The 23,735-nt window shown below is 42.7% G+C and overlaps 1 protein-coding gene across 3 annotated transcripts in view; it reads left to right on the plus strand.

Moving 5' to 3' along the window:
* The window catches only part of PDK3 (pyruvate dehydrogenase kinase 3), a 72,236-nt gene extending 54,735 nt beyond the window's left edge, over positions 1-17,501 (plus strand). For 2 of the 3 annotated variants that reach the window (XM_058714419.1, XM_058714421.1), the window contains exons 7-12: positions 5,450-5,526; positions 6,834-6,935; positions 7,312-7,422; positions 10,622-10,735; positions 12,027-12,166; positions 17,265-17,501. In XM_058714419.1, the coding sequence (XP_058570402.1) occupies positions 5,450-5,526; positions 6,834-6,935; positions 7,312-7,422; positions 10,622-10,735; positions 12,027-12,166; positions 17,265-17,295 (575 nt within the window). In that variant the 3' untranslated portion in view covers positions 17,296-17,501. The remainder of the gene's footprint in view (positions 1-5,449; positions 5,527-6,833; positions 6,936-7,311; positions 7,423-10,621; positions 10,736-12,026; positions 12,167-17,264) is intronic. The other variant, XM_058714420.1, reaches the window with a different exon arrangement.
* Positions 17,502-23,735: the final 6,234 nt, after the last annotated feature.

Consider the following 23,735-nt stretch of genomic DNA (forward strand, 5'->3'; position numbering starts at 1 on the left):
GCTTCCATTACCCACCGGGTGCCCTGAACAGTAGTCGATAACAGCACTGCCCTCTGCCCTGCACTTCAGAGCAGGGGACTGCCACCAACCTGAGAGAGCACTGTTGCTACGTGAGAATTTTGCCATTAGTGTGACCTATCATCTTTTTTTTTTTAATCTGAATTTTTGGGTGTTTTTCCTTTCCCAGTGTAGACCGCTGAGAAAGCAGTGAATAGGATGGTGGAGAACATACTTGGTGAACGGCATCAGGATTTACCACTCATCACTAGACTTCTGGGTATTGAGAGCCAGCTGTAATAAACTTTCTTTATTATCCATTTTGTAACTTAACGGGAGTATTAAAAAGAACAGAATTTTATTTATCTTACATCAGGTTTCAGCTTTCCTTTTTTTTAAAAACATATTTTAAAGTTTATTTATTTTGAGAGAGAGAGCGAGAGTGGGGGAGGGGCAAAGAGGGAGAGAGAGAATCCCAAGCAGGCTCTGCACTGTCAGCACAGAGCCCGATGCAGAGCTCGAACTCACGAGCCGTGAGATCATGACCTGAGCCGAAATCCAGAGTCAGACGCTTCGCCGACTGAGCCATACAGGCACCCCAGGTTTCGGCTATTTCTGACTTGCCATGAAACCCATGTAGGTTTCTCCAGAGACAGCCATTTCATCACACTTGTTCTCATTTTAGCTTTCTGATTCTCCTGAGAAATTGCTTGCCAAAACATCAGGCAAAGAAACCTCTTTTCTTACCTGTTGTGAATCCTTGTGGTGAGGCAGTATGGCTCAGAGGAAGGATGTGAGCTTTGTAGCTGGCCAGACTGCGGGGACATGGATTCTGACTAGAGATGTGGACTTCCTCATCTGTAAGATCACCTTGTGTGATGATAAAAGGACGCTGTTTCTGGGGCCTTAAATAAAGCACCAGACCCAGACTGGATATTTTTAAAAGGGTGGCTACTGGAAGTCAGGGTTGACTTGGGAAGGCTAAGACTTACTACTTGCATTTCTTCACCATTTCTAGACCAGTCTCTCCTGCCAACAGTTTCATTTATAGCTTTGGGTTTGGTGGGCAACCTAAAAAGTTGACGTCATACCACACGTGTCTTGTTATAAGAGAGTTTACAGAAAAGGTGTGTATCCTGGGATCTTTGATTTCTAGTTTCCCCATATTGGATACTTGCGTGTGTAGTTTTGGTCCAGCGGTTCTGTACAGCCATCAAAAAGCCATTGCTGGTGGCCCTGTTAATACTGTAAAGTTAATTTTTTAGTAACGATACTAGCCAGCATTTATTGACTACTTAGTTGTGGCAGGCTCTGTGTAAACTAGTTACACAGATATGTACTGTGCCCATTTTACATATGGAATACCGAGGCCCAGCTGGTTTAAATACCTATTAATGTATCTGTTACATGCCAGAATCAGGACTTGATCCCAGTATGACTTTGAACCACACCGTGTACTGTTTTTAATAGGCTTACCCATTGACTTTTGGACTTAATTAATCACCTCTAAGTGCCCAGCTACTTATTTTCTCTTAAATGCATTTCTTTCTGCTTAGCCTCTAGTTTTTCATTCTTATAGGAGAGAGAACAATCTGAAAATAAAATCTTTTGTATCCTGTGTTAAGTTTTGTTGCTACTTATTAAATGTTGTTCCAACACATGGTATTTGGGGCAATGACTCTGCAGAATAGAGACTTGGTTATTTCTTGAGTCTTGAGCATGAAAAACCTGGCCCATTTTTTTCCATTGACTTTTAAAAATGTGCCCTTAAATGGAAAATTCATATTGCATTTGTGTCTTATTTTAGAAAGTTAACAAGCATCTGTTAAAGGTCCACTACATAAAAGCCATTGGACCCAGGGTTAGGTGAGAGTCATGGACAAAAGCATTGGACATGGTCTTATAAGGAAGGAGAGACATCTAACCTGTTAATGTTCCCAAAGAAAATAAAAGTACAAGTAAGGGAGCAAGCCTACAGATGGCTCCTAAAGAATGTTGATTCAACTGAAAAGAAAAAAAAATATCAAAGAGTAGATTTGGAAAAAGATTTGGAGTGAAAAGATTGAATTCAGAAGGCTCTTTATATAACTGATCATGCCTTTTGGTACAAGATAGGCTAAGGTTTCAACTTCTTCCTAGGGCTCCATTAAAATGGCAATAAAGGAATACAAAGCAAAACAGCAAAGAAACCAGGGGGGACCATCAGTGGGTCACTTATCTCACCTCCTGCCAGGGAGTAAACAGATGGAAGTATGCTGATTATGGGACAGAACAGGAGAAGCCACAAAGGAGAGGCTACAACAAAGGTGGAGGGACTCTGGGAGCAGAGCCGGGAGGTGCAAAGGACTGGAAAAGGAAGCTAAAAGCTAGGGTTCGCTTGAAAGCTGGTCCGAGACAGAGCACGGAGGGGCAGTGGGGAGCACTGGACTCGGGCTGTGCTCTGCCTACAGTCAGAAGCGTTTTCCCTGGGGTGCAAAAATTAAAATCAGAGTACTTTCTTCAAAAATAACCTTGGAAAGGGGTGCCTAGGTGGCTCAGTCGGTTAGGCATCTGACTCTTGATTTCGGCTCACAGATCAAGCCCCGAGTCAGCCTCCACGCTGGCACCGTGGAGCCTGCTTGGAATTCTCTCTCTCCCTTTCTGCCCCTCCCCTGCTTACGCTCTTTCTCTCTCAAAATAAATAAATACACATTAAAAAAAAATAATAATAAAAACCTTGGAAAAACTGGGGCTATTCATGTACATGTTGTTAGCCCAAAGTAAAGCCCTCTTCATTTGAGCATTTGGGGAACCCTCTGGTCAGAGGCCAGCTTACTGTGTGCCTATCCTAAAGTCATTTGAAAAGCCGTGACTAGGTACGCAGGGTGCCGCAAGTCAGCCTTCTCATTTAGGTGACGGCCGAAGGGGCAAATGGACAGCGGCCACCTCAGATGATTAATCCAGTTCCTCATTCTTCAACAATATTACAACCAAGGTGTATCAGACCTCAGATGACACCCAGCAGGGTAACAAGAACCTGACTAGCATTAAACTTAGCAGCTGCACTGCCATGGCCGGAAGACTACCTCCTTTTCTAAATTCTGAGAGAAAATTATTTTGAACCCAGAATTTTGTACCTAGCCAAACCTTCAATCAAGTGAGTCAGAGGGTGTAAGGTTTGAGAAATGCATTTCCCAAGCACCCCTTTCTGAGGTAGGCGACTTGACTGACTTGAGGGTGTATATAATATGGATATAAAAAATAGTGAAGAACATACTGGAACTTTAATCAAAAACAGTTTGAAGATGATGGCTACGCAGCATGTTTGGAAGACAATTCTAGTTTGAAAAATCATAAAGAATGGAATGGATACCATGTACTAGAACAGGAAGCTGGGAGATCTTACTGATACGGTAAGGAAAGGGAAGCATATGTACCTTGTCCAGTTACCCAAGAGGAAGGGTTGTTAGAAGCTCCAGGGAATAGATGAAACTGTGTAAGAAGGACACAGTCCAAATATTCAGTGACCTCAAAAAGGGTAGCATGATTTTGAGCAGTTGGTGGAAGATTAAGAGAATCCATTTCACCTTAGGGCCGAGAACTTTCTCCTTCATGTGACACATGAAACATGTCATTGGAATCACGGGGGAGGAAATGTGGTTCTACACAGTGTTGTGGCTGCTCTGCAGTGACCAGTATTTACCTACTTAGGATGCTACCAACACTATCAATTTTCAGTTTTTTAAAAAAGAACCTAGAGACAAAGTACAGAAGAGTTAATTAGGGTTACAGAACAGAGTGGTCATATTATCAACCAAAAGACTAAAGCAGGGGCGCCTGGGTGGCGCAGTCGGTTAAGCGTCCGACTTCAGCCAGGTCACGATCTCGCGGTCCGTGAGTTCGAGCCCCGCGTCAGGCTCTGGGCTGATGGCTCGGAGCCTGGAGCCTGTTTCCGATTCTGTGTCTCCCTCTCTCTCTGCCCCTCCCCCGTTCATGCTCTGTCTCTCTCTGTCCCAAAAATAAATAAAAAATGTTGAAAAAAAAAAAAATTCAAAAGACTAAAGCAGAAACAGTAACAAGTGGCTGCCTCCGGGTGCAGACCGGGGGTTGAGATGGGAAAGGGTAGAAGGACTTTTACTTTTTTTTTTTTTTTTTTTTTAAGAAAAATCTTAAATTGGGACGCCCGGGTGGCTCAGTGGGTTAAGCGTCCGACTTCAGCTCAGGTCATGATCTCACGGTCTGTGAGTTTGAGCCCCACATCGGGCTCTGTGCTGACGACTCAGAGCCTCAAGCCTGCTGCGGATTCTCTGTCTCCCTCTCTCTCTGCCCCTCCCCTGCTCGTGCTCTGTCTCAAAAATAAATAAAAACCTTTAAAAAAATTTTTAAATCTTAAATTATGTATTTGACATAGTACTTGCCAAAAAACTGATCATCAAAGAGTTCAGGATTTAGAGTCAGAAGCTCTTGGTTCAGTTGTCTGATTTCAGGCCTCTTCCGTTTCAGTAGGCAAGTCACGTAGCCTCTGCAAAGCCTGTGCCCTCGCCCACAATAATACTACCCCTCTGTGAGCCACATAGTAGTGTCAGGAGGGAGAACGCGATTGGCTAATGCAGGCAGAAGCTCTTTGAAAATTGCTAAGAGCCAAACAAATGTTTGCTCTACTTTATATCCCTGTTACTTTATTAGAGGAAGTAGTTAGGTTGAAATTATAACATGGCTGAGTATGTCTGCATTCTCCTTGAGGAAGTTCACATAGGTTCCATCTCCTAAGTGATTTCTGGTCATGAGGAGGAGGAAGGACCCCATTTTGCAGCATCTACTCTATAGCCCATACGCTGTTCTTAGTGCCTGACATGGGATTCAGTATTTCTCGTATTTTCCTCCAGAGATCCTTAATGCAAAGAGAAAAGACTGGGGGTCTCTCAGGGAAGGGGTGGGAGTTTATCTGCTAGCTACTAGTAGAAAAGTTATGTGAACCTTAAATGCTACTCCATAATGTGCCTCGTTTGTTGAAACCGAACAGAATTTAACATTGCTGTTTCGTCCAGTTAGCCAAGAAGATGTGCCCCTTTTCTGCTGTGGCTTCACATTCCTCCTGATCACCACTGGGGTCACCAGTGGGGGTGATGTCCCCGAATTTGAAAAAAAACTGAGAAATATTTAGATGACTTCAATAATACTCAGAATATTATGACATAGGTGATAATATTCCAGTCTTGCTCCAGTTTTAGAGAAATTGAATAATCTGCCCAAGGTCACATAGCTGGTAAGTGAGGGAACAGGATTTCTCCCCAAACTTTTTGGACTTCCAAGCATATGTTTTTGCTCAGCCCTACCTCTGGAGGTGGGAACCTAAATTAGCCTTTTGTGTAGAGTTCTTTTTTATGTACTTGAAAAATAGAATACCAGCGGCTTTCTTGGCTTTCTTGTAGTTTTGGTCCTTACTCATTGATGGTTTTGTCTCTGTTTTCAGCCAAAGCTCCAGACAAACCTATTCAGGTAGTTTATGTGCCCTCTCATCTGTTTCACATGCTGTTTGAGTTGTTCAAGGTAAGTGGAATTTAAAAACATGGAAAAAAGTCTTCATTTTAAATTACTTTGATTCAAGGCATAATGGATTCATTAGATTAGCATAAGAAAAGGTTTTGCATAACCATTTTAAAAATTCTATTTCTGATACCCTGTGGGTTTTATAATTTGTACACTGTGAGATGAAAAATTGCTGTGTACAGTATAGTTTTCGTGAATATTAGTACATACTGATTTTGAAGCTTAATTGTACCTTAGTGATTTTATGTAAAATCCATCCTGTTTTTTCTTCACTTACAAGATGAGAGATGCATTTTAGTTTCCAAACCTGGTAGAGGCTTTATTGATGGTAGCCAGATCAAAATAAATACGTGTTTTTGCATATCTGTGTTTGTAAACATTAACCATGTTTGTGCATTAGCATTTGTTTTAGTATTGGGTGATACCGTAACCCTTTTACACATTTGAGTCCATTCAGAAGATCTGATGGAAGCAGAGGGGAAATATGGGGGAGGACTGGACCAAAAGAAACACCAAAAAAACAAAAGAACAAAACCTCTTTAGACTCTGCAGCTTAAGCTGTCGCTTTTGTCAATCAGTAGCTCATGGCATTTATAAGAGCAGTATTATAGGCACAAGGTGTTTAAGCTAAAATTTCGTTTCTTCCAATGTGTAAAACCCTAAATTGAACACCTGAAAAATCAGTTATGCTGATTTGCTTCCCAAAATTATAATGTTACTGATGTAACATTTTAAGGTTGAGGTGGGCATTCAATTGTGAACTTTCTCTTCAACAGCTGTGGCTTTTTCAGAATTTCTTTTTAACTGACATTGCCTTTTTTTTTCCTCAGCCAAATGATTAATTTTTGTGGGAAACATGAATACTCTCAGGTTTTCCACCTTCTTTAGAGGAAAGGTGCTCTGTAAATGCAGACTGATAAATAGGATTTAAAGTGCATCAGTGCACCTCTGTAGCCTCGTTACATGTGATAAAAACATCCCTCTTGGTTAAGAGCTGAATAATTTAAATACCCTAAAGTGAAAGCAAGAAGAAAAAAGGAAGAAAAGAAAAAAAAATATTTAGTGTGATGGATGGGAAGGAAACTAGATGAAAATCAAAATAAAGCATCGGGAAAATTTTCCTTGATCCAAACACACATTTAGCTAAGTTCTTTAGAGGAAAAAAAAAATGGTGTGTAAATCCAACTAATATCTGTCTGCTCCACAAAAGTGGTGTTGTGCAATAAGCAATCCTCTGCTAGTTTCTGTTTTTAAGTCATGGTTTGTGAGTCAGCGGTATGCTTAAAAAAAAGGTCTTACTATTTCAGAACTCAATGAGGGCAACAGTCGAACTCTATGAAGACAGGAAAGAAGCCTACCCGTCTGTTAAAACCCTTGTTACTCTGGGGAAAGAAGACCTATCCATTAAGGTGACTGCTTTATTTGCACAGATACTTTGTCTAGTTAATTGAATAGTACCTAGACATTGCGGCATCAGAGGGAAGAGAAGAAAACTGACAATGGATGTCATGACAATGTGTGTACCACATTCGATCTTTCGCTTGTTACCTCATTTAAACTTATCAGAACCCCATTTTTCAGGGAGCTGAACAAGACCTCAGCCCCGACCCTGTCGGGTCCTATTGTGTTTCCCTGCCCTCTTTGTTTTAGGTTTAGATGAGAGAACCGTATTTCACTGGGGGTTCAAAGCCCTTGTACAGTTTAGAGTTATCTGGTAGGTACTTGAATGAACTTCTTGCCTTGTACTAAGAATGGATTGATTCTTAAACATTTTGTACGTTACAGATAAGTGACCTAGGTGGTGGCGTCCCACTTCGAAAAATAGACCGTCTTTTTAACTACATGTATTCAACTGCTCCTAGACCTAGCCTGGAGCCTACAAGAGCTGCCCCTCTGGTAAGCATCTCAAACTACTGCCTAAGGAAAGGCCATGAACACGAGGAGGGACTCCCAAGGGAATGGGCTAGAATTCTCCCTGGCTGGTTAAATACGCCTCTTTGAATTCCAGTGTTTCCCGCGTGATTTGGAGGAGGGGGCGTTGTATCCCGCTACTACTATCTTTGTGAATCCTTTGGACCTAGATTTCTTCTCTAATTGTGTCTTAGCAACTCTCAGAGCCGAGTACCTCACTTCCTGATAGAGGGAAACAGCATTTCCCTTTGGTTAAGACTGCTGCCAGGCCCCATTTACCACCTGGGGCTACCCTCGGTGAGAGCGGAAGGTTAATAGCAGGCGGGCAAAGTTGCCTTAGAGTGTGTTTGGCTGCCTCGAGCTCCGGACCCCGGGGTGCTGCATGCTGTGGAGACCCAGATCGCCCAGGGCTTTGTAGCCTCCCCCACCACATTTGTTTATATAATTAGAATGTTAAATTATGAACACATTATGTTTTTTATATTAAACAACATAAGCGGGAAACATATAGGTGGCGTATGCATTTTCAGAGCCCTTTCTGTCTCAGTCCTACTGAGGCAGTGAGAAAAGCCCCAAGTTACTATGGCAGCATTTAGATCCTGCTCGGGCCACACTTTGTTCCCCTGCTGAGTGTTTCTAATTGACAAACAACAATTGAACCCTTTGTCATTAAACACAGCAACATAGTTATCAGTCTGCAAAATGGTTGAGGGCACAAATTAAGTTTCATTTTCAAGTCCGACCTGACTGATAAGCACATAAGATTATATTTTATTTGTATGAATAAAATCCAACACTTTGTATCATTTATTCGAGACAGAGTTTGTTAACTCAGCATGTTGAAAACAGGAAGTCATTTTTATAGGAGTCAAGAAAATTCATGAAAAAAACAATTTTGAAAGGCATTGTCTTTGCAAGCCTCTGGTCCCTACTGAAAAGAATGTCAAAAGAAAAAAAAAAACACTACAAGCAAATCTGGAGGCTTCCCCAGTTGTTTAAAAGGAATATGGGTCGTCTATATCCTCAAATAGCATCTTGAGGTTAGCTGTTCTGTCATAGTTTTTTTTTTTAAATGAAACTGAACAGTTGACGTAGAACTCCAAATAATGTTGCTCTAACCTCCCCTTTTAAAGATGAGAAAATAAGGCTAGTGCCTCGCCCAAGGTGGTTGTGCTCATTACGGCAAGGCTGGCACCGGCCACGTGTGCGTTACCCGCAGGGCACCATGTGGCCTCTCCTTTGAAGAAACGCTTCCACTGGCATCTCTCCCAGTCATAAACTGTCTTCAGCTTTAAAGTGGGCACGTGGATATGTACTTCTAGAAAACATTTTACTCGCTGAGCACCTTACCACGTTACAGCTCTGTGCCTTGACACATGCATTTCTTTTGTGGAAAGGTCCTCCTACCCCACTCCTATTGATCCTTTGACACCCTGGGACAACGTTGGTGAACCTCACCAAATCCAAGTTAGACACCCCTCCTCTGCATTCTCAGGGCCTACCTGTCTCCTCACGCTCATGTTCTCGATCGTTCCCTGGGGGACCCGATATCAGCCTCCGGGCCTTGCTGGAAATGTGGGAGGCAGACTTCCTTGGCCTCTTCCTGGAGTATGCTGGTTTCTTTACTGTGGTGACATCAGTCACCCTCTTGTCCTCAGTACCGGTAATATCCTGCCAGTACTAAAGCCCCCACCTTTTTTTTTTTAAACTTTTGTGTGAGAGTGTGTGTGTGTGTGTGTGCGCGCGCACACGCAGGGGAGGGGCAGAGTCAGGGAAGGGGGAGAGAAAGAATCTTAAGCAGGCTTTACACTCAGCACGAAGCCCAATGTGGAGCTTGATCTCATGACCCTGAGATCATGACCTGAGCCAAAATCAGGAGTCAGATGCTGAAGCGACTGAGCCATCCAGGCGCCCCTGCCAGTACTAAAGCCCTTAAATGACAGTACGCTCTGTCATATGCGCCCCTTTGAGTCGGGCCCTGCCCTGAGGAAGGAATCTAAGAAAGATGTTTAAAAATGGTAGAATTCCACGTTACCTGGCAAAGTTGCTGCTCTGCAGTGTGACAGCAGCTTCACTGTGTGTACTTGTGCTTAGTTTCAGGCACTGTGTCAAGACTTGACACTTACGGTCTAGTCCTCATAGCAGCTCTGAGGCAAGTTTTTTATTACATTTTCAGATGAGAAAACAATCTCAGGTTGAGTAAACTGCTCGGAGTGAATTTCCACTCAGGTCTGTCTGAGCCCAAAGCCAGGGCACGTGCTGCTCTAGGAGCGCATTACCCCACTGCCTCCCCCAGTAGCCATGCCACGGGATTTCATCCGAGGGGCCAAAGCTTGGGGCACTGAATCTGCCCCTCCACTCCACAGTTACTGAAATTAGTCTCCATTGTTCTTAATGTCCTTGTCGGTATCTGAAATTTTTTTTTCCCAACAACCTGTTACATTCAAGGTTCTATGACGTAAAGATATAGGACAGTACTGGAATTGTTTTCTCGTCTCTAAACACATGTTGATCTGCCGTATATCAAAATGCTTTACCATTCACAGAACCTTAGGAAGTAGACTCAGGAAATTTTCGTTTCGGTGTGTTAGCCTGGGTACCGGTCGATATGAACTCCTGTGCCAATTTAATTTTCACTCCAAAGAGCAAGAAATTGTGATAATGAAACTTAAGGGTGACGTGGTTTAGTTTTGTTACCAGTTCAACTCCCATTTGATTTGGGATTTGCTTTAAAAATGCTAACAATTTGGGGCGCCTGGGTGGCTCAGCCAGTTGAGTCACCAACTCTTGATTTCGGCTCGGGTCACGATCCCAGGATTGTGGGATCGAGCCCTGTGTCGGGCTCCATGCTGAGTGTAGAGTCTGCTTGAGATTCTCTCTCTCTGCCCCTCTTCCCCATCTCTAAAATTTAAAAACATGCTACCAATTTGCTTTAAGACACTAAAAAAAAAGCATTAGTCAAAAGTTGAAGTACTTCTAATATCTTCCAAACATAAGAGAAGTGTTTTTGTAGGGTGAAAATAGATTATTTGCCATAAGTGAGCATATACATTAAAGGTTGGGTCTGTAATTTATTTGCATTAAAACTGAATTAAGTATTTCTTTTAATCTTCCAAAGAGTCCTCATACCGAATGGGTTCGCATTTGTACCTGTCTGACTGTATGGATTTTCTTTTCTCTGTAGGCTGGATTTGGTTACGGCTTGCCAATTTCTCGCCTTTACGCCAGATATTTTCAGGGAGATCTGAAACTCTATTCCATGGAAGGGGTCGGTACTGACGCTGTCATTTACCTGAAGGTACTGCATTTCATTAGTTATATGAAGGCATCTTTACGTTTTAAAGCTTTAAGTTCTTACATCTAATGGAGAACAGCACTACAGCATGTCTTATGTTCAGTTCAGATTTACTTTAGTTTTATGGGAAAACCAAGGTATGTCCTGTCATTGATTTTCTGCTCAGGTGTAGCAAAATACGAAATACGGACATGTAAACACATAAATACTGATTTTTAAGACTAAGATTCTTAGTTGTGATTTCTTTTAAAATTGCATAACCATTGAAAGGACTAATGTAAAAGGAGATAGATTTTCCTAAACTGAAGTCTTTGAGTCTCTTGCTTTAAAACTCACTGGCTTTTCCAAAGTTACAAGAATTCAGTAATCATGGTATGGTGATATAAAAGGCTGATCTATTAACAAAGCTTCTGTAACACAGGTGTTCTCATTCATTGGTAGCATCAGACTTTTATTTATTTCCAAACTCTAGAACACTTGAAGTATTTCTTTGAATAGGTAATACAGGCACGTAGTACAGAATTTAGAAGCTACCAAAGGGAAAAGTAAGTCTTTCCCGCCACTGGCTCTGAGCCACCCAGGTCTCTTTCCCAGAGGTAACCATGGTACCAGTTTCTCATGGAGCCTCCTGGAGTTGATTCTGCATTGATAAACATATGGGGGAAATAATTTTTTCCTACACTGATTATTTCCACATTTTGCTCTTTTTTTTAAAGCTTTCCTGTATATCTTGGAGATCTGCTACATCCCTGCCTGTAGAGATGGTCATTCTTTTTCACAGCTGCGTATGCGCAGTGTGTTATATGTTATACGTGATGTGTTACATACCATAACCTAACCAGGGATTTGGAGTGTTCATCTTATGTGCCACTGCATCTAAATGATGTGATATTTGGCATCACCTTATGTGCTTATGTGTATAAATTTAGTATGTAGGAAACCAGTTCTGCGTGGGCCCTCTGGGGAGCAGTCAGCCTGTGAACAGCAGTGCTCAGCCTAGAGACCGTATAGTCAAGGCGCCTGAGTATTTCAAAGCAGTATTAACTGAATAAAATACTTTGTGTTCTGGATACGTGTACTTTGGTACTGGTTTTGAATGAGTGAACGTTTTTATTCCTTTAAAAAAGCTTTAATTTAATCCTGGCCAATCTGTGTCCGCTATCGAAATGTAATTTTAATGTAATTCCAAAAGTACGCCTCAGGGTTTCTAATGTTGTAAATAGTAAAATTTCAGTATCTCATGTGAGAAAAATGACATGTGGACCTTCGGTGTCCGTTTTTGTCTTTCTGTTAGGCACTTTCAAGTGAATCATTTGAGAGACTTCCAGTTTTTAATAAGTCTGCCTGGCGTCACTACAAGACCACACCTGAAGCTGACGACTGGAGCAATCCCAGCAGAGAACCTCGGGATGCTTCAAAATATAAGGCGAAACAGTAATTTCATACTTTAGTTTCTATTATAAAGTGTCTGATTTTTCCCCAGAATGTACCAGCCCGATGATACCTTTAGCCAAATCTTCTTTGTGGTTTTTTCACTGGAAAAGCATAGTCATCTCTAAAGAAAGAAAGGTTGACCGGGTGGCTCAGTCAGTTAAGGGTGCAACTTTGGCTCAGGTCACGATCTCATAGTAGATTCGAGCCCGGGGTCGGGCTCTGTGCTGACAGCTCGGAGCCTGGAGCCTGCTAAGGATTCTGTGTCTCCCTCTCTCTGCCCCTCCCCCACTCATGCTCTGTCTCTGTCTCGAAATAAATAAGCATTAAAATTCTTTTTTCAAGAAAGAAAGGTTGGAGCAGCTTTTTCACACCAGACAGGAAGGACAGCATGAACTGGGTTGCCAGAGTAGCCATTCTGATAGAGGTGCCCATGTTCTAGAAGTTCTTGCTCTGTGGGGGTATTAATAGCAATGAGCAAGGTTTATCCTGCCATACATTGGATTTTTAAAAAGTAAATTCTGCAGTTTATCATCATCTATGAAGACTGACAGGAGAGTGTTTAGAGAAAGTCTGTGGGTGGGTTGAATCTGAAAAAAAATTGTCAAGATAAACAAAATGTGGTTTATCCATACAACGGAAAAGGACGCATACTGTATGATTCCACTTACACTGAGATACCTAGAAAAGTCAGATTTATGGAGACAGAAGGTAGAATGGCGATTGCCAAGGGCAGGGGGAATGAGGAGTCAGTGTTTAATGGTGACAGAGTTTCCGTTGGGAAGATGACAATGTTCTGGAGATGGAGGGTGGTCACAGTTGCACAGAACTCCGAACGTGCTTAATGCCCCTGAACTGTGCTCTTAAAAATAACCGTTTCTTACCATCTTACCAGATAGTCAATTTTACGGATCATTTACCACAATTAAAAAAGGAAAAAATTAAAAAGAGGAAAAAAAATCACAGAATAACAGCTTTCACTACTTTATGGTAATAAGGGCAATAATCCAATCTTTGGTTTCCAGTTTTTTTTCTTCTGATTACTGTCAAGCTCCCACTAGGCTAGCAACAGTAAGGGCTCTGTTTATTTAAAATAACCTTTTATTAATAGAATAGAAAGCAGTGTGCGTGCATTATAAAAAAAAAAAAACTTAGAAAATGTAAGTAAGCAAAAAAAAAAAAAAAAAAAAGAGAAACCACTGTCTGCTCACAACTCCAAGATAACATCTCTTACAACTTTGTGTGTGTCCTTCCAGATACTTTGCTCTTTGTATATACAGGAAAACCTTACCGAGCGAGTTACTTGCTCTGCGAGTGTTCCACAGGACGAGCAAACATTTCTAATATATTTTAACTTGCAATACGAGTAGTACGTGGTGCCTAACGTCACATGATCACAACTGAGCCAATGGTTCTTGAAATTTGCTTTGATATACAAGTGCTTTGCATTATAAGCATGTTTCCCGAAAGGATTATGCTCATAAACCAAGGTGTTACTGTATATGTATTTTCCCCAAATGAGATTTAATTATTTATACTGTTTTATGACCTGCTTTCATTTCATTTAACCATTTCCACCTTTCCACATCAATAGATTCTCATCTTGAAAATTTCCATGAAGTGTCTAAGCCTGGATCAGTTCCAGGACTGTGTAACAAATTTGAGCAAATCTCAAGTTGTTTTTAATCTAGGACAGCTTTTTTGTTGTTGCTGCTACTTGTCCTGCAAAAATACCCACCTTCATTTGATTGGTTTCTTCTTTGAAATGTCATTTGGCTTTTTCCCCATTCTCTGTATTTCCTATAAAGTGCAAATTCATCTAAAGATTGACCAGAGCATTAAAAAAAAATTTTTTTTAATGTTCATTTATTTCCGAGAAAGAGAGAGAGAGAGTGCGAGTGGGAGAGGGGCAGACGGAGAGGGAGACACAGAATCTGAAGTAGGCTCCAGGCTCCAAGCTGTCAGCACACAGCCCAACATGGGGCTTGAACTCAAAAACCGCAAGATCATGACCTGAGCTGAAGTTGGACGCTTAACCGACTGAGCTGCCCAGGTGGCCCCTCAACAGAGCATTTTTTGCTGGAGTCCCTCATAAGCACTGTTTCAGAATTACATTATGAGGGGACGCCTGGCTGGCTCAGTCAGAAGAGCCTGTGACTCTTGATCTTGGGGTTGTGAGTTTAAGGCCCACATCGAAGTGTAGAGATTACTTAAATAAGTAAGACAGAAAACCCCAGAATTACACTATGATGCCTGTGATCTGTGACTGATCCACCATTAGTGATGTTAACATTGACCATGTTGCAGATGCTGGCTGTCTGGGCCCTCCATGGTAGAGGCGTTTTTACCTTCTCAACTAGAAAGACCTCTGTGTAGTGTTACTTTGGCCCTGGGCAACCATCACCTAGTGGTTTTTAACACCAATTGGTAATTTTGGCCTGAATCAGTAACTTCATTAATGTTTATAAGATGATGAGTTATTTTTGATATCATTCCTTTGACAGTTATTAGCGGACATTCTCCTCTAAAGTTCCTCCTTGTCAACGCAGGCCATTCAGGTATCTCTGGAAGCACAGTTCCTCCTGGAAAGGCAGGATAAGAATTTAAATCTTTCCCTACCAATTTTCAAGGATAGAAGTTGAGTTAAAATCCACCTTAAACGGTGACAAATGATTTTCTGGCTTTCTCCTTTTTGAGTATTATTGTGGATAGTATAGACTTTTCTTCTATATGTTTCAATCAGAACTTAACATACATACACACACATATATAAAGTGCACACATCTTAGGTTTATAGCTTGACACGATTTTACATCGGTATTTCTAGCACCTGAAATGGCCCCTTTCTAATCAGAGTCTTTTCCCTCTACTGTCCCCACCATGTAGCCATTACTCTTGACTCTGTCATTTCTTAAACGTAAAACAAAAGGAACATGTAGTGTGTACTCTTTCTGTGTCTGGATTTCTGTGAGGTTCACCCATGTTACTGCACATAGCAGCCATCTTTTTGAAGCTTAAACTGGCACACCTTTGGCCACCGGTAAGATCCTTTGTGTTCCTTGGCTAAAACCCCACGTATCTTTGAAAACTTTTTCTGGCCCAAGATGACATAATGGTGTCATCTTATACCTTCCCTGCCTCCATCCTAGAATCATCATTTCCCTCAAGGAGCCCTATTTGCTTTTAATGGGTATTAGAGACCCTAATCTGGAAGTTAGGGGTGTATATTATACCTTTTCTAGTTCTCTTTTCTGGACAGAACTATTAAATCATAAGTTCACGTTGATACTTTCAATTTGATTTTAACATTGCAATGTTTCACCCTAATGTATGTTAATTGTGTATATTTCTTCTTAACCCTGAAAACCTTGATTCTTAACACGCAACAGAAAGGTATCTGTATGCAAACACAGTCGATAAAGCTTCGTGGTTTTGTTCAGTTATAGTAGCATTGGTCTTTTATGATGAACGATATAAAAGGGTATCTTTACTGATTTTTGTCCCGTGGAAGCATTGTGATGGACCTCTGTACGGGATTGATGGACCAGTCATTCATCTCAGAGATGAAATTTAGAGGAGTTTGGTTTGTGCACGTGAGTGCAGGTATACACATGGGTATTCACACATACATACACATACCGTCCCTGACCAGGATTCAGCTCATTCAGCTTGTACCAACTGGATCAATTTCCCTTGATTTCATTTTCAGTCTCTATGCAGTCAAGTAACATGTTGGGCATCACCGTGACCAGTTAATGCAAGCTATTGCTCTGATAGGGGGAGTTACTTGGGTAGTCCAGAAGCAGGTTTTTAAAAAAGTTTATTTATTTTGAGAGAGAGGGTGCGAGCAGGGAGGGGCAGAGAGAGGGAGAGAGAAAGAACCCCAAGCAGAGAAAGAATCTCTGTGCTGGTAGCACGCAGCCCAACGTGGGGCTCAAACCATGAACTAGGAGATCATGACCTGAGCTGAAACCAAGAGTCAGACACTTAACTGACTGATCCACCCAGGCACCCTCCCAAGCAGTCTTTACAAATAACATGGTCCATTTGGAGTGGAAAAAGATGGCTTTAATTGATTATTTTTTAAATGCAGTTTTAAAACTCTATATTCTATCAGGTTGTATAATAATTAAGTATGTCTTAGTTTCTAATACATTATCAGACAAACAAGTTTTAGCAGAAAGCAGTATTTAAAATTGGAAACTGGTTAGCCTGATGATGCAAATTGTTAAATTATACAAATAGGATGACTGGTGGCGATCTTGGGAAATTATTTAGTATAGGTAGGTAAATTCACTAGGTGAGTGAGAAATTTATCGAAAATTTATTCTGTAATCAGGTTTTTCTTTTTTTGGCTTTTTAAGTTTTTATTTTAATCCCGTTTAGTTAACATGCAGCGTAATATTAGTTTTGGGTGAACAGTACAGTGATTCGGTTCTTCCACACGTCAGCCGGCGTTCATCTGATCTAATCAGATTTTTTAAAAAGATTAGAATGTTTTATTTTTATTTTTTTAATGTTTATTTATTTATTTATTTTGAGAGGGTGCATGGGAGCGGGAGAGGGGCAGAGAGAGAAGAGAATCCCAAGCAGGCTGTGCCGTCTGTGCAGAGCCCGACACGGGGCTCGATCCCACGAACTGTGGGATCACAACCTGAGCTGAAATCAAGAGTCGGACATTTAACTGACTGAGCATCCCAGCCACCTCTAATCAGATTTTTAATTAGAGCTGTACTCAGATATAATTCATATACCCCATAAAATTCACCCTCTTAAAGTGTACGGTTCTCCTGTATTCAAAGTGTGCAACCCTCACTACTAATCTTAGAACATTTCTGCCCTCTCACAAAGAAACCCTATACCCGTTAGCGCTCATTCATCATTTCTAATCAGGTTTTTAACTGAGAGTAAAGAACTGTTTTAAAATATGTATAAGTAATTAAATGGTCATTCTTTTTCTGTACCAACTCTGAGAGTAATTCTGAGATAAGGCAAAGGTTTTTGAATTACCACCGTCACTAAATGCTCGGAGTCAATCTTCGTTAAATAGAGAACGTTATACTCAAACTGATCGTGGATATTCCTGTTGTTTTCTTTGTAGGGACAAGATCAAGACCAATAGAACTTTGTAGAGAACGGAATGCATCTGTCCTCTCTGAAGAAAGATCGTCTTCTGCAAGTCAACCAGAGAGAACTCTTTTCCTCCACCAACTTTGAGCAAAGCACATAGTCACTACAGTGCTTGAATGTCTTATTTTCTCTACATGAGCTGGACCTTTTCCAGAGAAACCTTCTGTAGCTGCTCCATATCTTCACTAAAGTAGCACCTTGAGCAATTTTTCATAGTATGTTGCTGTGATTTGGTTGGCGCCTGTCACAAGAGAGCGCAAAGCCTCATCAGCGCTCTGGTGTCCTCATACCTCCCTCCTCATTGTCATAGAGTCGAGTGTGTACTTTGTCCCCAGGATTCTAAGCTCCTTCCTCATTCCAGATGCAGCCAGTCTCTACTGTTGCTCTTTGTGACCAAATACCATGTTTTTCCAAACCACCGACTAAGGCCTGGGTAATCTGGAAGTTGGAGACACCAGCAGAGCGTGTCTTGATAATTCAGTCCCAGGGCCCTTCGTCTCGCATTTGCGTCCTTCCTCACTCTGTGATTTTGACTTTGGCCTTCTTCCATCTGATCTGAGTGAGGTGTGGCACCTTTCACATTAGGTCTTACTCTCTGATGCATTGATTTTATTTTAAAATTCATTTGTGTACTTCCCTTCTGTCAATTAAAGCGTTCCAAAAGGTGTCTTGGAATTTTTCACTTAACTGCTTGGTTTCAAAGATCTTAAGTGAAAAACTACCTTCTGGTCCTTATCAAATTTGTAAAGAGCAGGAAGTGGAGTTTTTATGCTCTGTAAAAATTTTGCCAGTCTCATTATCAGATTCCTTTGTAGTTTTCTAAGGAATTGGAGGTCCCTGTGTGATGCACTTTACTAGTTATAAAATAGGCTGTCGAAGGCAAAAGTTCTTTCTCATTTATTTTGAAAAATGCCCTAGGTCTTCATAATTTTCATTTTCATGAATAGTAGCGATTTTTAGAACTGTCGGTCTGATTTTCATACTCCTTTCCTTATTGCTGAAAGCTGGACCGGGCAGAGGACTCGGGCCGAGGAGAGGGAGGTCGGGTTGTATGTACCCTCAGCAACGGAAGCCTTCCCACAGTCCAGATCAAGGCCTCGCTTCATACGGCTCCACACGGTGTTTCTTTCCACCTTGATTTCTCCTGTCTTGTGCTTTGGCTTCTGCCTTCTTGTGACGCCCATATCCATGCTCCCATCCAATTTTTAAGCACTGAGTTCACTGATGGAAAAGTTGTAGCTTCTAAAGTACACAGTACAAAGTCCTTTGGTGCCACGGTGGCGTCCGTGCAGGTGCCCTCGCTGTGGCCTCCGTGGGGGTCGCCCCGGGAGGGGAGGGGTTGGGCTCTGAGCAGCTGCACGCGCGTCGTCCTCGGCAGCCCTTTCTCTTCGCTGCACCGAGCCTGATTTTCTTGCATTTCATTGTGTTACCTGAGCTCGTCGCAGTTCCCCTTGGAAAGATCCCTCACCCACCCGTACAAAGGTCTCATCAGGCAACTCCCATAATCCACTAGATAAGAAAAAGACAGACGTGCTTCTGAGAGAGGCAGGACAGGATCGTCCGGATGGAGGCCTGTGGGTTTGAGGACCGAGTCCGTGTCTTGGGGATGGGGCCATTCCGTGTGATCTTTTCCTTGTGTCACAGATGTAAAAATAGGGGCCCTTTCCATCTCAAGTCTCCGACTGTCTTACAAACATTAGGTGGTAGAGCATCATCTTCCCGGGCCTCCATTTCTAACCATGCCCCTTTATACTTTCACATGTGCTGTTCCGCAGGGGGGCGGAGGCCACGGACCGAGGAGTGGTCCCTCCTGCCTTGTCCTGGCAGCGTTTCGCTGTGTGCTTGTGGACATTGTTCTGCCCTCACCAGCTCCCTGTAAGGGTGCAAGAAGAAGAATAAGGTTTGGAAAAATCCTGTCGCGTTCTCCCCTTTATAGGTCTTTTTCAAAAGTATAGATCTCTTTTTGTGTTTTAATGACATGATTGGTAGTCCTTTCTGATGCACTTGCCTATCCAGCTGGCTCCTGTAGTCCTGCCTCTCCCGTCTGCCTTCTGCATTAAGAATTGACCTTTGCTCCAGAGCAGCAGCCATAAGAAGAGTTGCAGGAACATCTTGCATTCTCATGGCTGAGTGGCCCCAGCATTCATTTATCCTTCTTGTTGGCCGTACGTGGCCCTCTGAATCTGAACATGGGTGCATGCCTCTGACTGTGTGCTCGGTTTATCGAAGCAAATGGTCAAATTGCCACATATAGGTTGTAAAATAAATAGACATAGACCCTTTTTAAGCTGAATTCATTTAGTACTCCCATTCCCTCTGTGTTTCCCTCTCATGTCCTCAGTTTTTAGTATTTGGGGACTATGTCTGCTATTTGGAATAGTTCCTGGCACATCATAGGTGCTTAATAAATATTGAATCAATGAATGAAAACTGACATTTGCCTTGGGTGGCAGGCAGCATCTTTCTATGTTCTTAAACTATTTTTGTTTCCCAGTTAGAAACAATTCAGGTCAGGAGCTGTGGAAGGACTGAATCTCCTTTTTACAGGCCTGAGAACAATAACTTTAAGATGTAGAGAAATGAGAGGTGCCTGGGTGGCTCGGTCGGTTAAGCGACCGAGTTCAGCTCAGGTCGTGATCTCATGGTTCCTCAGTTCAAGCCCCACATCGGGCTCTGTGCAGACACCATGGTCCCTGCCTGGTGGTCTCTCCCTCCCTCTGTCTCTGTCTCTGTCTCTCTCTCTCTGCCCCTCCTCCTGTGCGTGTGCACTCTCTCTCAAAATAAATAAACTTAAAAAAAAATAAAATGGAGAGAAATGAAAGAAGAAGGGATGGCTCCACCGGAGCCGTCTGTTGCTTTTTCTGTCTCTGGGGTCTGATTTTGGCTCTTTAATATAGTGGATTTTTCCATCCAATCAAGTGAGACAGTGTTACAGCCTTGCTTATCAATTCCAAAGAACCGTCACAGAAAGGCTCCCATTTGACCCTTAGAGTGCCGCGAGGCGGACGCTTCAAGTATTCCCTCTGTTTTTCATGTGCGTTCCAAAGCAGTTCACTGGTGTCTCCAGGCGAGTGCAAGAACCAAAGTGAGCAGCTCGGTCTCGTTCCCAGTGCTTTCCACAGTGCACCGGGTCACTAGCATGATCTCTTTTGAGGAATTTCTCGGGTATATTAACACTCAAGGGCAGGATACAAACCAAAATTTTTCTATAGTGCCAGAGAATTCCATTCAAGAGAGGTTTTCTTTTGTGTGTTTTCATTTTGGCATCGTTAGTGAGAGGAGATCATCGAATGGACTTGGCAGCTTTTACCTCGAAAGACAGGCAACTCAGAGTGTGTAGCTGCAGGTAATTATTAGAGTTATTTAGACTTAATTCCATGTTTCAGTTAACTCAGTGCTCACTGCCAGCCCTCTCATACAAAGACTCCACATCCGGTACTCGATGCTTTTATCTTTTAGTGGACTGGATTACAGCTTTGGTTGGATTTTCTTGCATATTTACCAATATGTTTCTGTTGCCATTCCTTAGGAACAGTAATTTGCCTGGCTCTGAGATTCTTGGATCACATCCTTTTTCCCTCAGTTCTTTAGACACGTTGCTTTATTATCTTCTGCTTTCTGGTGGTGCTGAGAGGCCTGAGTCCAGACAGATTTTTTTTTCGCCTTTTGCAGATGGCCTACTCGTTTGTCCCGGGCACTTGTGATTTCTTGTGTATCCTTGAAATCCATGACTGGATCCGAATCTCAGAATTGACCGTTGTCTGTTGGCTTTGTCTGATCCGTGATGAGTGTTAGACATTGTCATTGGGCCTTAGGACACGTCTTAGCAGTGTATTTGTGCTCTTTAATAATTTGCCCCTCTATTGGTTCTGTGTTATCTGTCCTTCACATTTATCTTTCCTTTGACCGCTTTCATCCCCTCGTCTTTCTTGATGCTGTGATATTTTTCATCTCGGGTCTGATCCTCCATCTTCTGTGGCATTGGCGAGAGGCGTTGCTGAGCGCAACGTGAGTTTCACTTCTGTTACGCTTTCTTTTTTTTTTTTTTTTTAAATCTGTTTCTTAGCTCTGTCAGCTTTTTTTTGTTTTTTCCATTATGTTGTCCTCTCTGACTCCTGGTTTCATTTCTTGGAAGGCTGAACTGTGTTGTCTACAGTTTTCTGAAGTTACTTATCTGTTGTATGTGTGTGCTTACCTGTTGTATGGTTCCTTCCTTCCTTTCTTCTGGGTTGTTTGGCTCTTTTATTGTTTCACAGGTATCGTGATGGGTGTCTCTGCTTATTATTTGTCTTGGCATGGGACCAGTTCTGGCTGCCCAAGAAGAGTGTGGAGAAATCCTCCTCGACTCCTCTTTTCTCAAGTGAGACGTGTTTGAATGGTCACCTTCGCACTAGATGTTGATGGGTTGTAATGGTGGAGGCGGTTCGTGTTTTTCAGTCTGCTACTTGGATACGGGGGAAGAAGGAGTTAAGCAAAGCCTCCTTGGGACATTTTGTCTCCAAGTGCCTTCCGTGGGCGCTGCTGAATCCCCTGCCCAGCGCGGGGAAAGGAATTCCCTTTGAGCTTCCCTCTTTCCACTAGGTGTCGCCCTAGCAGGAGTGTGGTGGGTTCGTACTTCTGCTCTGCCGGACTGTCCGTAGTCAGCACGTGTGTGGTTGGCTCCCGAGTTCTTATTTCTGTCCCCCACCCACAAATGGAGCACCTGCCATCTCCCTCTCCCCTCCCAGGTTTGCTGGTGGAAACGTGCCCGTGCGGTGCGCGCTCAGCTTCTCCTGACCGCCGCTGTCCCTTGTTTCTCCAAATGAAGAAACGAGTGGTAGAGTCCTTTGGAAACCTCTCCTGAACTGCCCAGCAACTGTGGTCTGCTTGACAAATGTGAGAACGCTCCTTTGATTAGTCTCCCACTTTGTTGTATCTGTCAGATACTCCCCCTGGAGTCCTTGGTATGGGGTGGTGGCTTTTATTAGTTTCATAATGGCCAGCTTCTTTTTCAGTCTTTGGATGTGTGTGTTGAGGGGCAGGAGCCCTGATAGAAACATGTGTTTACTCTGCCATCTTTCCCAGTGGTCCAGGTGCTTAAACATTGACTTTGAAGATAATGTCCTTCGTGGTCATAATGTGTATGAAAGTAAACAGAAGGACCCAATATTGCTAGCAGGAAAGGACCATTAATAACTTAATCAATACAGGATTTTTGTTGATTGTTCTGTGTGGAAAGATAACTTTTAACTCAGGTTCCTGTTCCATTGATTAGAGATATCAGTACCTTCTGGTTTGAAAACTGGGGACGATGTAATGAACTGAAGAAGTTATCAGCCAATGACAGTTATTAATTGGTTCATTAAATATGGTAGACTAGCACATAATCAGAGTTAGCAAGAGAAGCAGAAGCTGTTTTCAGTTAATAGGTTGCTAGTCCAGCTGTCTTGCTGAGGATATTAACCCTGGTGAAAGCTCGATCGTGACACGGGGTTTCTTACCTGTCTTTTCACTTCATCGCGTTTTAAAATTTGGTTCGTGAAGAAATAGGGAGTGAAGTTCTCATCAGGATTATTTTTGTTATTCATGAATATCCCTTGAGATGGTGTGTAGGTCTGGGGCCCACTACAGAGGCACACGAGTTAATGATTCTAGAGTGCGTTTACAGGTGAACGATGGGGTGGGCGCTCTATTGGGGCTGTTTGTAGGGTCGAAGCCTCCTTGCCTCCGTGGCCAGCATATTCCACTAGGCAGACTTACCTTTGGATCCCAGGATAATGGCCAAGGAGCGTGACCGACAGCCTTGCTCTATGACCAAACTCTACCGTGCAGTGCCTTCCACTAAAGTCAGGGTCTTTGCCCTGTTTCTGTCCTGGTGTGAAAGGGAAAATTGAATATGTGCCTACGCATCGGGGATGAGTGAAAAGAAAGTGGTAGACAGGAGATGTGTAAAGGGAAGCCGTGTTTATTCTTCCATTTCGGTAATGAGTGTCTGCAGGGTGCTAGAAACTGTGCTAAGTGCCGGGCACGTGGCACGGAGCATAGCAAATGGAAATCCCTCCTCATGGACGCCACGTTCTAGTAGGGGAAACAGACAAGACACAAAACAAGGAATGTTTCGGGTACGATGGAGAGATGAATACAGTGGAGAAAATAAATACAGTGGAGAAAAAGAAAGCCGGGGGGTGGGGGGACGTGCGGCGAGTTAGAGGGCTTCAAGCCCTGTAAACGTTGTTTTGGTCAGGGACAGGCGTGTTCCTTAGATGAGGAAGTGTTCGTGATTCCCGAGTTCTTGTTGCCTTTGCATCCATTCCTCTGCCCTGGAGGGCCGTCTTCTGTGTCTGGCTCTGTGTGGGGCCCTGCAGGGGACCCTGCCCAGGGCCGGAGCAGCCCTCCAGGTACGCACAGCTCCCGAGCCTGTTGCGTCTTCGTGTGTGGCTGACCCAGGAGAGACCCTGGTCAG

This window comes from Neofelis nebulosa, chromosome X, assembly GCF_028018385.1.
Source record: "Neofelis nebulosa isolate mNeoNeb1 chromosome X, mNeoNeb1.pri, whole genome shotgun sequence".
NCBI classification, from domain to species: Eukaryota; Metazoa; Chordata; class Mammalia; order Carnivora; family Felidae; genus Neofelis; species Neofelis nebulosa.